At 40.9% G+C, this 14,437-nt stretch overlaps 1 protein-coding gene across 3 annotated transcripts in view; it reads right to left on the bottom strand.

The window, feature by feature from the left end:
- The window catches only part of kcnn1a (potassium intermediate/small conductance calcium-activated channel, subfamily N, member 1a), a 56,964-nt gene that overhangs the window by 13,164 nt on the left and 29,363 nt on the right, over nucleotides 1-14,437 (bottom strand). For 2 of the 3 annotated variants that reach the window (XM_068341542.1, XM_068341543.1), the window contains exons 2-4: nucleotides 13,431-13,904; nucleotides 10,063-10,158; nucleotides 8,891-9,309 (exon numbers count right to left, since the gene is read on the bottom strand). In XM_068341542.1, coding sequence (XP_068197643.1) covers nucleotides 8,891-9,309; nucleotides 10,063-10,158; nucleotides 13,431-13,904 — 989 coding nt within the window. The remainder of the gene's footprint in view (nucleotides 1-8,890; nucleotides 9,310-10,062; nucleotides 10,159-13,430; nucleotides 13,905-14,437) is intronic. The other variant, XM_068341544.1, reaches the window with a different exon arrangement.

Genomic DNA, 14,437 nt, shown 5'->3' on the forward strand with positions numbered 1-14,437 from the left:
ACATGCAGAGAAGCAGTCTCTAAAAGACCATGCAGGAATAAAGAAAGATGTCTGCATCCTGCATGCTTCAAAGCCAGTATATTGAGAGCAGGGGAGCGGTGGGATAACCTGGAGTCCGTTTGGAGATGGAAACCACCTCTGACAAAGACTGCAGTATTATCAGGTGGGGGCGATTGTTCATTTGTAAATACTGGAGGGGGGCGTTGGACGAGTAACAGAGGGAGAAGCTCATTGAATTTGACACCCCTGTCTCTCTTACCTGCATCCCAACACTTTAGAAGCTGCCCTTTGATTGATACCAGTGGGGATAAACTTGATTTGTTGGCTAAACATTTTAATTAGAAATGACTACTTTGTTAATTTCATTCATCTCGTCATCGAGGCCAGCAGAGAGTGAGTCGGGTCTTTAAGGCAGGTAGAAAAGTGTTGCACCTCTGGTACAATGAGCGATGTATTATAGTTTACTCTGTTAAAATACACTCCACAGAGATGTTTTAGTGTTTCTTAGCTGTAAAACATTTTGGGGAATGTAATGGTGGATGCGACAATATATATTTTCATGGTGCATATTTCAATCAGAGCAGATGACAGCAATATTGGAACAGAGACAGAGGCTGAATGGGGTGCTAATGAATAGCATTTTAAGGCTCTCAATATACTGTGTCACGTTTTCAAATAGCATGGAGAAGAGCTGGCACCACTTTCCAGTATAAGAGGTATATAGTGTCTGAGTACAGTTTTATCCCCCGCTGTAAATCCTCTCTAGTCTGCAGCAAAAGCAGTATCCAGAAATCACGTAATATATTAACGTTATTCATCCAATACTGTATGTAAAACAATATTATAATGCATATCAAAATTATCTCTGTAACTTTGCTTCTGTGGTGGGTTAGAAGAGGAAGTATAGCATGATTCACAAATGTGAGACGAACTGCAGTGACACTCAACAGAGTTCAAACCTCAGCCAACAGCTACCCTTTAATTCAGTTCAAAACTTAATTCAAAATCAGTGTCATAGTTATGTAACAATGTTTATTACCACAAAGGATGTTTTCATTTCTATCTATTTGTTGGTTAGCTGTCTAGGTGTACATCCAAAAGATAAAATTCATTCATTCATGTTTTTTGGTGTGCATGGAGGAGTGGATTTTTTGGGTTTTGTTAAAAGTATGTGCTCCACCAAGAGCTCTCTAATTCAAACCCACTGTACTACTAACTGTCAAACCTGTAAATCTGTATTTTTATTTGATTTGAACCAAACTGAACATGTTCGATACCAACCTTCTAAATTTGCCAAATGAATGCGTAATTCTTTGAGAAATGGAAGAAAATGTAAAAAGTGTTTCATGAAAATCTGTTTGGCATTTTGTAATCCTGCTATTAATCCAAACGGCAGGGGTGGAGACATGACCTCTTTGATGGAGGTGAGGTAATATTTGTGGCCCAATCTGCAACTAAATAGCTCAACAATAATATATAATCCTTGTCACCAATGCATGAGCTCATCTTCTCATTCCTACCTTTATTAAAATGTAGCAGCAACATGAGGCTGTTTTCTTTTTATGTGTGCTAATGAATGATTCCCAGTCATTTTTACTGCCTTTGTGCGCAAATGAATAAAGACAAATGCGTCAGTCCACCCTCTGTGTTGCAGTCTTTCTCTATTTCTCTCTCTAGGACTCTTTCTCTCTCTCTCACACACACACAAACACACACACACACACGCACGCACGCACGCACGCGCGCGCACACACACACACACACACACACACAAAATACAATACTTAAAACAGTGAAGATTATATTTGAAGTGACATTATCTTGATTTTGGATAGAATCACATCTCATTCATGAAATATCAGGACAGCACACTGCTGCAGTATAAGAATAATAACGCATAATCTGCTTCCAGAGAGAGATGTTTCAGGTAAATACACATAAATGTTACATCTGTGTTCCGAAAACATTCGCAACCTGTTGAACTTGTTAAAGATGGACTAATACATACAAGACCTGACTTGGTGTGTGATATCAGACTTCCTCTGGGAGGAGCATCATCTTGTGTCTGTTGTGCTCCTCTAGTCCTGCGGTCACAATCAAAACTACTGTTTAAAATTCCGTAGCTATCGCCCTCACACAACAGCAGTACTTCCCCTTTAGCTCCTGCATGTTGGCCTCACATCAACAGAAACAAATTAAAACATCTTTTCAACAAGTGCAGGTCTTGTTGATATAAATGAACTTCAGCGCTGGCTGCGATTACCTGGGGACAAATATGTTGGGATGCTCCTCGGGGACTGTGTTAGTTGCAGAAAACATGAGCAGATTAAATTCGAAGCAATGATGACCTAATTAAAAATCTGCAAACCTAACAGTGTTCTTACAGCGCAGAAAACATGCAAACCAAGCAAGCAGCAACAGCATGTGTAAAGGATTTGTCATGATACGTGTATTACACGGTGTGTGGTTCAAAGTTTTACTGAAATTGTAAATAAATGAAAAATTAACCAATCCAAACTTACTTCAATTTAGTTTAATTAATAGAAAATAGTTGGAAATTTCAACTCAATAATAATTTAGAAAAAATAAGTATTAATATGATTGATCAAAATAAAGTTCTAATCCATGCTGGTAGATTTAAGAATGGAATCATTTATCTGCTTATATGTCCCAACTACCACTCCAGATTGATGATGCTTTACATAAGTGGATTTGCTCCCGTGGAATGTGTATGTCTACGCTAAACAAAAAAACCCCTTCCTTGTAAGAAAGGGTTAAAGCATCAGGTTTCATTGGGTTTTTGTGGTTCATTCACTTTGATCCTAATGTGTGTGAGGAGAACAGAAAGTTGCTTCTGTACCAAAATGATCTCTTGGCTTCATGCCTGGGTGATTAATTCTTAAACATACTTGACCAGTTGAGGGACTCAATGTCACAATGACCCCTCATCTGATGATCAAACACGGAGAAGCAAGAGTCTAACAAGATATATTGCAATTGTACCTTTGCCAATTAACATAAAACACAGTATAAGCTTTTGATTAAATGTGACTTGATGTGCCTTCATAACACCGACGGTACAAATCCCACAGGGAATGAGATGATGTTATTGCACCAGTGGCAGAGTGATTGTGACTACAGTATATCCCATATAATGTATTGCTGACAACCAACCAAGATTTAGATCCAAAAGTAAAGAGCTGCTTGGATATGCTGACTTGCAGATTTTGCAGGAAAGGCTTCGGGCCTCCACTGCCAGTAATGATCAAATGTGTGTTTTTGTGAATTTCAACCACTGCTGCATGAAAACATCCCAAGAATTATCCAAATCTGATTTAAGTCAACCTCTTGCAAACACAGAAGTAGAATATATCAGTGTAAACCCTTGACACAATGTGATGGCACTACTCCTGCAAACTTTCATATTTAAGAGGAGAAAAGTCAAGCCTCTTCTGTCCTTCTTAATCTCCAAGGGAAACAGACAGGAAGCTCTGTTCACGGAGCCCTTAATCTTAATGTTTCAGTGCTGGAGTGTGATTATGTCTCTAGGGTTATCAGATAGAGAATATGTTATTACAGATGTTTCATTGAATTAGGCTGAGGGCGCTGCCACAAAACTAAGCAGTGCAGTGTGTGCCAGTATCTTAGTCCCTGTAAATCCTGTTACCAAAGATCACAACAATCCATGGTTATTCCAAAAACGAGTTTCGCTCCAAGAAATAATTAGGAAAAAGGAATTCGTAATAAACCCATTAGTGTTCGACTTTAGTTTGCTGCTAATTCCGGATATCCAAACTTCAGGGGATATGATGAGCTTTGAAGCAGCACCAGCCCACCTCCACTGTAAACGTAGACAGTCAGCATTTTCTCACACATGCATTGAGGCCTAACTGCCCACAACATCAAGGTAGTCCTCAGTGGTAACACTAGCTCACAAGAGCTGTGTTATTGCCAATTGCTTTACTAATCTAAGCCCACAAGTGCAACATAAAATAATGATCCAAAGTTTCAATGCTTTGAGCAACTTCGCCTGAGAAGAGACCTGTGGTGAGGCACCAGCCAGCCGCACCTCACCAGGGATTGTGTAATGACTTGGCTAGCTGTGCTGGTAGCTAAACAGTGAGACCATAATGCTATCTCTCTATATGTCGCTATTAAAATATTCAAACACATTTGCTATATGAATTAAATTTCAATAATTTAGTTAATGTATACAATGTACAGTGTCTTTTTTTTGTTAACAACTGCATGTGTGTATCGTCGAGTTGAGTTGAGCGGTCCTATATCGGCTGGCAAGAGGCACTAAGAGAGGCGTGCAGTTCTCCTGCCTCATGGTAGGGGGCGCTGGTGATCTCAGGAATTCGGCCGAGGATTGTTCTTCCTCGGCCGTAGAAGAAGTGACAGCAAATTACAATCTATAGTCAGCGAGTCAAGTACAGCCGTTCATTCATTTTTTTCCGCTCGCCTTGCCTTACTATAAAAGATCATATGACTCAACTCAAAATTTTTAGATGCTTTTGTTCAGAAGGAGCTGCGCATGGACTTCATTTGTAAGTAAATATAACATATGAAAAAACATGTACAGTAGGTAACAACATAACTTTGTTTTAAACAAATGTGCTTGTTTGTGTGTTACAGTTTGTACGTGTAAATAATTCTGTTATGAGACTTTAAAAATAACCCACTCATTGTTGCTAATTAAATGGTCAGTAGGCTACACTGTAGTTTCATGTGTTTGTGGATCTGATTATGATGAAGTCCAAGTCTCACCAGCCATGAACCTCACTGCCCGTCACTGTAGGCTATAATAAATACTACACTGCAATATGGGTATATAGTGACCTGTTACTACAATCATATGATCGCTGTAAGAGACTTCAAGTTTCACTGGTGTGTATCTCTGGTCAGATGTTCAAACAGTCTGTGCTCGGCTGGCACTGTCTGCATGTTGTGGCTAACCGAAAAAAACAATCTAGGCTCTGACTCTGGGTCTAACTCAAGCCTGACAATTCAGTGCTGATCTGAGATCAGTTAAACTACCTGCAAGCTTGTCTTTTACATAGCCTGTGGGTCTCGACTGGAGAAAGAGAGGTGAGAAACAGCACTCTCACATTGCCTTGAAATAGAGCATTTTGTTTCAGATAACAGAGTTAGAGCAGGAGAGGGAGAGAATTAGATAACAGTTAAAGGGAAAAAGAAGCGAGAAACTAGGAAGGCAGGCAAGGCATGCATGCAAGTGTGTAACTGAGAGATTAGAGCTGCTTGTTATGGATAAGGGAAGACATCGGGACACTGAATCAGTAGTGAGGAGAGATGAGGAAGAACTGCAAAGCATGCCACTGTAGATGGGTGCGGTTGGAGATCTGCAAAGGATCAGTCAGGAGTAAGAGAGAGGGAGGGAGCCTTGAAGGAGCTTAGTTGAGCTAGGTTAATTCTAAAGATGAACTGTATCAAGGAAAACAGGAAAGGAGCTTTAATCCCCCACCCCCAGCTCACTCCACCCCTCCATCCCTCTCTGTCCCCATGCTTGTATTTCTTTCATTCCCCCCATCTATACATTTCCCAGTCAGACTCCGTGCTCGTCCAATCTCAAACCGTCCTGACCTTTGGTAGGCTGAGGGGCGTGGTCACAGCACTTTGGGAAACAAGCGCCTCTTTATTTTCAACTTTTCAGAATTGACTTTAAATGAATGGAAGGATAAGTAAACATGAAAACCGGCATGCTGTTTCAGTGTTTACCAGAGAACGGGGCGAAGAGGGGATGAAGACATTCAGAGCAACCAAAAACCGGACAACCTGCAGTCAGCACAGACGCCTTCTCCCAGACAGTCTCACATTAAGAACAATGTGCTGGGCAACAATGAAAAGCAATGCACTCTTTAACCTGCCAGCCTATGTAATTCTGTTCATATGTAGATGGAAATCCAATCTTGCAGCGCTAGACAATAAGACACAACACAGAACAAAAGGACAATACCTAGTACAAAAACTGACTGGACAATTTCCCTTTAATTGCGTAATGTGACTGTCTTTTGGTTACACCTCTGAAGCATAATCTTTAGAGCAGAAGTAAAAAAAAGTCTGGGGAAAACTATTACAACACTGTTCTATTAATTTTGTGAAGGGAGACACATAATGGGATGGTAATGTGTGAACACAACGGATAGAGAGGCTTTTGCTCCTCGACAAATCTTTGGAGTTGCTGCTAAATAGACTTTTTGCATAATACGGATCTATAACAATTGCATAAGGAGGGGCATAGCAAAAAAGGAGAAAGGACTAATTGCCCTCTGGCATATTCACGAAGTTGACAAGAAGGAGCTGCTCCATTGTAACACACACTTCCTCCTCCACCTTCTCCTCCAGCCCATTCCAACCCAACACATCCTTGTTACCAAAGAGACGCTTGCTTCAAAGTGCTGCTCATATAGTTTGTCTCTGCTGTGCTCCTGTAGCTGTTAAAAACCTGTTTTCTCAGCAGAACAACGGTTCATGCCAACCAGAGGGCCTCCCTTGCCTAATGGAGTTTAGAAAGGATCACTGTTCGTTTGTAGCGCCCTTTCTCCCCGCTACTACCCCACCCTCGATCCCCATTCAGGGCAGCAGTGGCGCCAGCTCGGTGCAAAATGGCAAGTTGGGGTTTTTTTTTTCCCCACGGCTAGAGAACGAGGACTCACATGGTATCCCTACGGAGCAGCATAGTGGGGAAATAGAAAGTACAACAAAACATTATACAAACACACACACACACACACATGCATACACCCACATGTGCATGCTTGCACCCATCCATAGAAACACACACTTAGAGTGCATACGATCATCCACCCACCTGAACACGCATTAGTCTGAAGTGGGAACCAAACTATCAGCATGCACTGCTGTGTGTGTGTGTGTGTGTGTGTGTGTGTGTGTGTGTGTGTGTGTGTGTGTGTGTGTGTGTGTGTGTGTGTGTGTGTGTGTGTGTGTGTGTGTGTGTGTGTTGTCCCATCATGTTGCAGGATTATGGACGAGAAGCACGTCCATTCTTGTAGTCTTAACAGCATAGAGCAATTTATAAGGGATTCCGATCTAAGGTAATGACTTCCTTTGACTTCCTAGATACCCGATAATTATTGAAATCTCATTGTGTAACCAAGACCTTCATTAATATAAGTTTAAATGAACATTGTTTCCCTTTGGGAAATCCACTTCATTGCTTTCTTACAGCAACTTGGATGATCACATCCATTCCACAGTTGTTTCTGCACCATAGCTAGCTCGAGACTAGCTTAGCTCAGCGAAAAGAGCAAAAATAACGAGCCCAGCTCTTTCTAAATGTCACCCTTTAAAGATGACAAATGAACATGCTGTATATTTTCTTCTTAAATTTGAAAGATTTTATTGATCTACTTGCTATTTTTATTTTATATATCAAATGATCCCTGTATCTCAGATCATGAGATTGCATCCTTTGAAGATGTGGTTGATGAAGACCTGGTCTCCTTAGACAACTAAGGCTGTCGAATCAGATGGCCTCTTCGACAGAGGTTTTTTTAGGATTTTTGTGTCCACTGATAAGAAGTGATGCAGTCGTTGTAATAACAGCTGTGTGGTAGTAATAGGACTAGCAGACGTGGTGGTGTAGCAGAAGTTCATGTGTAGTCAGAAATAATCAAAGTTGTAGTAGTAGCAGTAGCAGTAAATTATTGTAATAGTAGTAAAATCTGTCATAGATCAAGCTACCGTTTAGCACTAGCATTAGCACTAGCATGAAGCCGAAATGAGGCTGAAACTGCCTTTATATACTCATGTATAGCCTTGTAGTACAAACACTACCCCCCCCCCCCACTGGTATACAAAGAATCCAAAGAATCGTGGGACAAGGTGGGCCATGAATGATTCATGGCAGGATTTATGAAGGAAGTATTTGATGTTCAACACGATCTTCAAAGGATGCAGACCCTAAATTGAGACATGATTTATTTCTGCCCCACAGCAAGTTTGCTCCAGGAGGCCCACTGACTGTATAAACGCTGGTTTCCTTTTGTTTCCCGCTGAGCTAAGGTAGCAGGCTGATGGTTCCAGCTGCACAGCAACTGTACAGATGTGAGAATGGTATTGATCCTCCTGTGTAAGAAAGCAAGTGAATATCTATGTTACTATATACAAGGCTGGCAATGAGGGAGCGGTTCGAAGCATTGCTAATAGTAGTCTAACTGGACAGTGCGTTGTTTTAATACTATGCCAACATAGGGGGTTAGTGACAGACAGGGAGGGGTTGTTAAAAGGAGGTAGAGAAAGGAAGGGGTGTTGCTTAGTAAAGCAGGCAAGGTGAGCTGCAGGAGGACATGGAGCATCAGTAATCAGGGCCTCCTGAGTTGACTTTAGAACTTCAGTGGCATCATATTGGGTCTGACAAGAACTGCTGACGTGGAGCCTCCACTATCCAACCCACCATACTCAGGCTCCCCTTCCGCCACAACTACGCAAAATTGACTTTGAAACATCAAAGCCGGCATTAGCGTCTAATTTCCCTATGCAAATGCGAAAGGGGAAAAAAAAAAAGGTTTTCATTCATCCCTGCCTCTTTCATTTGCAGTGAGAATCGCTGCTGCCCCCTTGAGATGGAGCCCGATGTGCAGTTTTGGGCAGAAAAACGGGTTGGTGGGGGGGGGGGTCCTTGGGGCTGCTCTGCATTACCAAAACAAACCATTCAGCAAACAAACAATTAGACAGTCATGAATTATGGACAAGCCATCTAAAACAGCGATGAAAACAAGGAGTGGGGAGCTGGGAGTCGTGGAGTGATTGTCGAGCTAATGAAAGGTATATCAACTTGTTTATAACACAGTAGTATGTGGTGGGCGTGTCAGTGTATGCCATCCACAATTCACAAGCTGGTGTTTACCTCTCACAGACACGCACAGTCCATGCAGCAATGATCCAGGAGGATATACTGAAAACCAGCAAAACAGTTCCCGGACAGATGGTCATGAGGGTCTTCATGACAAAGCGTGTGTTGAAGTTGATCTTGTTGAGCGCACCGATGCTGCGAGACGAAGCGTCGGTGAACAGCTTGCTGTGGAGTAACATGACCCTGCCTATCAGGTAGAGTCTCAGGAACATGGGGATGGAGAGGATGATGTCCACGTCAGCATCGGCCACTGACGGCGTGTAGGTGAAGGCCAGTCGCGCCGTCCAGGTGAAGACATACTGGCCTGGGATGGGATGAATGGCACACACCAGCAGCTCCAGCACGATGAAGAAGATGCGCTCATACGTCATGGCTATCCTCCAATCGTCTGCACCATTGTCAACCATAAACAGCTGAAGCAAAACACACATACACCAAAGACTTGTGTCAGTGTTTTCAACCATCTTTCTGGTATTTTCAACTTTTTCTTCAATTTTTCATCCTCTTTATGTCCCCACAATTCTGAAGTGTGAGAACCACTCCAATCGAAGCCAACCTGCAATTTTTTTTTTTAAATTGTAGTGATGAACTAAATAAGACATGAAAACTGTGTGTATTGCAAATGAGAGGATAAAGAGATATCGATTTTATAGATTTAATTTGTCTATAATATTAAAGCCATAAACAAGTTGTACCTGGTACCTGTAAACTGTATAATTTAATGTAAGCAAATAACTGCTGTCTTTTTAGACTGTATGCATTAAGGAGGACTTAATGAACTTACAACGATGTACTGTATATATCCTTGAAATAAAATCCTTTGTCCTCACTTTTAATCAGATAGATATGTACGCATGCTATACATACATAACAATGTGTACTCATACTTTCTAATACAATGCATGTATATCATAAATGTACAGTATATATACTGGTCATTATTCATTGATTTTTCATATTCAATTTTTTCACATTTATTGGCACAACAAAATTAATTTTCCAATCTCTTGTTCAGTTTTTGTAGATTTACCAAATAAGAAACTGTTATCATCATCATCATCATCATCATCATCATCATCATCATCATAATCATCAACTTCATAATACAGACACCAAACTGCTGGCATAATGAATGTAACGTTACATCTTCATTGCGGTAGACTTACCTGGATTTCCCGGGCATGGTACATTATTATAAGACCAAGCAATATAACAGTGGAAAGGCTGATAAGGCATTTCAGTGCAAATGAATATGAAGATTCCTATGGTGAGAGAAAAAGACAAGAGAAAGACATTACAATAACCATGGAAACACAATTATTTTTTTGTAATATGCAAAATATCCTTTTCAGAATAACAAAAAAGGCTGACATGCATTTTAAAAATTTCAGTGTCTATATTTAGACTCAGTACTGTAGATTTGTATAGTGATGTAATAATAGTGATATATCACTATATATACACTAGATATATACATATAACTATTTCTGAGTCGAGTGCTTCATGTTGTCAATTAAAATAGAATACAAGACAAACTTTGTGCATTTTCTGTAACGTAAGTATTCAAATGCCTGTAATTGTACCAATGTGACCACATCTACAGTATATGCACATGGACAAGCCCACCAGATGTATGTACAGCTGGAGGACACACACATGCACACAGTTGTTATAAGCTTAGCATCCAGATAATGGGGTTTTACACAAAACCACTGCAGTCAGGATGCTGCTAAACAATGTAGCTGCAGGTGTAGGTGCAGCCTGATATTATATATGGATGCTGTTCCCAACATCTAAACTACCAATTAATCAAAGCCCACTGCTAATGCAGGGACTTTCCATTTAATGGTAGGTGCAGAAAAGGCAAGGCTAGCATTAGCTGGGGGGCCACCAGAGTGAGCGTCACTTGTGATAAATAGGCCAGCTGGATCCTCGGTGTGTGTGTGTGTGTGTGTGTGTGTGTGTGTGTGTGTGTGTGTGTGTGTGCGTGCGTGCGTGCGTATGTGTGTGACAACACAGGGACCAGACACCCAGGAAATATAAAATTGTACCACTCAAACCCCCCTCTTCCTGGGTAAAATATCATTGGATAAATCAATTTAAAATCCATAGTGTAAAACCTAAGGGTGTTACTTTCATAATCATGACATCTATAACTAATGAAAAAAAAAAAACAAGTTGAAATTGCGATGGTGAAGTTGCAATTGTGAGAGCTTCATATTATTTTGTCCTTCAGTGATCCATATTAGAATGTATTTTTGGCCATCAACTAGATTGCTTTGCCCCTCAGGTCGGTAACATGTCCTCAAGACATTCTAATGTCTGAAATTGTTTTTGAGGAGTCTCTGGTGAAATAACATTGAATAAAACAATTAATCCACCTGCAAAGGGTTCAAGGATTTGTCAGTCCCAGTGCACACTGTCTCTTAACGTGTTTCCCTCCTTCAGGACTTAAAAACTTTGGTACTCCTGTGATGTGAGGCGCCAATCAGAGATGATGGGTTGTTTTCCATTTGGATCTCGTCCAAATTGTACATACTGTATAAGTAGATAACATAAGAAATGCCTAAATATACTGAACCTCATATTGTAATATAATTTGGGTTTTTTTTGTTAAAGAAACTGTTGATCTCATTGATATGTAGCCACAACAAAATTAAATGGAGTCCATTGTGGCACAACAATAAACCTCTCAACAAGTTTAATGGCATTACTTGGTAATTTCTGTGTAATCCTGGTGACAAACCAATAAAAACAAAATGGAATTTTCTCCATGTCTTTCTTCGTACAGGATGCATACCAGTGGGTTTTTTTTATGCTTTAGCTCAATGCAAACAAACATGCTTGACATTAAAACTGATCATTTACAACATATGTGAGATTTACTGCAGTCAATGCTTAAAAAATGAATAAAAAGATTTTGAATCTTAAACTTCAGAAGCTGAAATATCCTTTAACGCATCACCGTTTTGAAAATAGCTCCTTTTCACAGCTCCACCACAATAAAGTCACATGGTGTTGAGAGCTGTTATACAATCAAAAAAGGAAGTGCTGGAAGCCCCTTTCCTGACAGCAGGAAGCTGTGACATGCGAATAGACAATGACACTCAACACCCAACTGTTTCTGTGAAAAGCATAGATAAATCCAGCGTCCAGAAACAATCCAGTGCCAAACAGTAATGAGGTTCACAGGTGCAGCAAAAGTTAGTAACTAGCAAGAAGAGAATGTACCACTTATAGAAAGAAAAAGAGAAATTTATATTTCTAAACTCAAGTTGTTGAAGATCACACTGGGTTCAAACAAAACTGCTGATGTTTGGGAGTTTAAAACATTTGGAATGCCATTTCTATCTTTTATAAATCTCTATTTCTCTGTTTGTATATCACTTCATCCCATTATGTCTTCTGTTATCTCTCTCTCCTGCTGTGAGGTCATAGATGCTGTCTTCAGAGACAATTTATCCAGAAGTCAGATCAGTCATTTGGCTTAACTCTAATTTTATGCCAATAATAAAACATTTACAGTAACACATATTCGCAGATGACATTGAGATGTGCCATGAAAGTAGGTAGCAGGTGGAGAAACATTAAGAAAGGTGGTGGCATGTGTTGGAGAGGAGAGAAATGAAAATTTGCCAACGTTAAACAAAATGAGAGGAATAGAGAAGGAAGATTGAGGCTACAGGGAGAAGAGATAGTGAAGATGGAAGACTCAAAATACTTGTGGTCAACAGTCCACAGCAACGGTGAGAGTGGAAAAGAGATGAAGAAATGGATCCAAGCAGGCTGGAACAGGTGAGAGTCTCAGGTGTCTTATGTGACAGGATGAAGATCAAAGTTTATAAGACAGTGGTGAGGCCAGCCATGATGGATGGAGTAGAGACAATGCCGCTGAAAAGAGGACGGGAAGCTGAGCTGGAGGTGGTGGAACTTAAGATGTTGAGGTTTTCCTTAGGAGTGTCCAGGTTTGACAGAATCAGCAATTAGTTAATCAGAGACAAAATTAGAGAGAGCAGACTTCGATGGTTTAGACAAGTCCGGATCAGAGATAATGACCATATTGGTAAAAGGGTGTTGAGGATGGAGCTACCAGGCAACACTTCAAGAGGAAGACCAAAGACGGTGGATGGATGTAGTGAAGAAGACATGAGGGCTGTTGGTGTTAGAGAGGAGGATGCAGAAGATAGGCTGACATGGAAAAGGATGACATGCTGTGGTGACCCCTAACGAAACAAGCCGACCAAGGCAGTGCTGACATGGCCCTGTGCGTATCAGCACTGACCAAGCAAGACTTCGGCCATAAATTTAGATTTAACATGTAATAAAACTACAACTTTCACGTAAAATCCTTTCTTATCTTGTATCTGTAAAATGTTCAGGACTCCCTTTTTGGATTACATGTCTGTGCTAATAACAACTTTTCATCAATCTGACAGCTGCCAAACACCACACAAATAAAAAAGCAACAATAAAATACAATAGAATGGCAACACACAAAGCTCCCACTCATACATCACACACAGACGCAGCCTACCTTGGTGTAAACCCCCCATGACAATTCTGTCTCCGTCACCATGACAACAATCCCAAACATCCCAAAGATGAGTGCGTAATCGCTGAGCCGCTTCCTCTTCTCAAACAGTGCCCTCCGGTGGCCTAACTTGTACCCAATGTCTCTGTTCTTCTTCTGTGGTGCCCTCCCTCCGCCACGCCCATTGCCCTCCCTGACTAAACTCTCATTGGATGCCTTGCTGGGGTCTTCACCACTGTTGCCTTTGGACACCACCACCTCCAGGCCAGAGCTGTGCAATGTCTGCAAGGGTTGCGTCTCCGAGTCAAGCTCAGCGAGGTTGCGGCGGGACGAGGATGCCAGGCTGCCCACTAGTGGTCTCACCACTCCGCCATTGTACTTGCAGGTGTTCATGGCTATCTGAGGGAGTCGGCCGCTGCTCTCGGAGAGGGAGCGCTTGGATCCAGCATGGCTCAGCTTCTTCTGCTCAGTAGTAGCCTGCAAACAGAAGGAAGACTGATAAATATAAGAGTTTTAAGACAAAAAAGTGTCAAAGTGACTGGTTGATGATTATAAAGTACAGATGTTGGAGTTGCTACTGTCTGGTTTAAAGAGCATGGTGAGCAAAGAAAGGGATAACCTAGCAAAACTATTTAATGTTCAGAAGGAAAAAAATAAAGCAAGAACCAAAATGTGTCAAAAACATGATGACGACAGGTAATTGTCAAAGACTTTGATAGCTGGTTCCTGTGCACAAGCCTTTCCTTCAAGAAAATAGCATCACTTTTTGATGGTTCAACAACAAATCAATAATGAATGAACTTTGATGTATAAATAAAACCATATAACCAATAGTGGAGCCTACAAAGTACAGAAAATTGAATCTTTGCACTGCACAAATTTAGATATAAATGATTGATGCACAGCGTGACCCTGTTTCCTGTCAGCTATTGGCGCTCTTTCTCGGTCCAGATTACAGGCAGGCACCATAAATGTGTCCATTTATGTAAAAATGTAAAACTTTCCAAACA

This window comes from Antennarius striatus, chromosome 18 (assembly GCF_040054535.1).
Source record: "Antennarius striatus isolate MH-2024 chromosome 18, ASM4005453v1, whole genome shotgun sequence".
Classification (NCBI taxonomy): Eukaryota; Metazoa; Chordata; class Actinopteri; order Lophiiformes; family Antennariidae; genus Antennarius; species Antennarius striatus.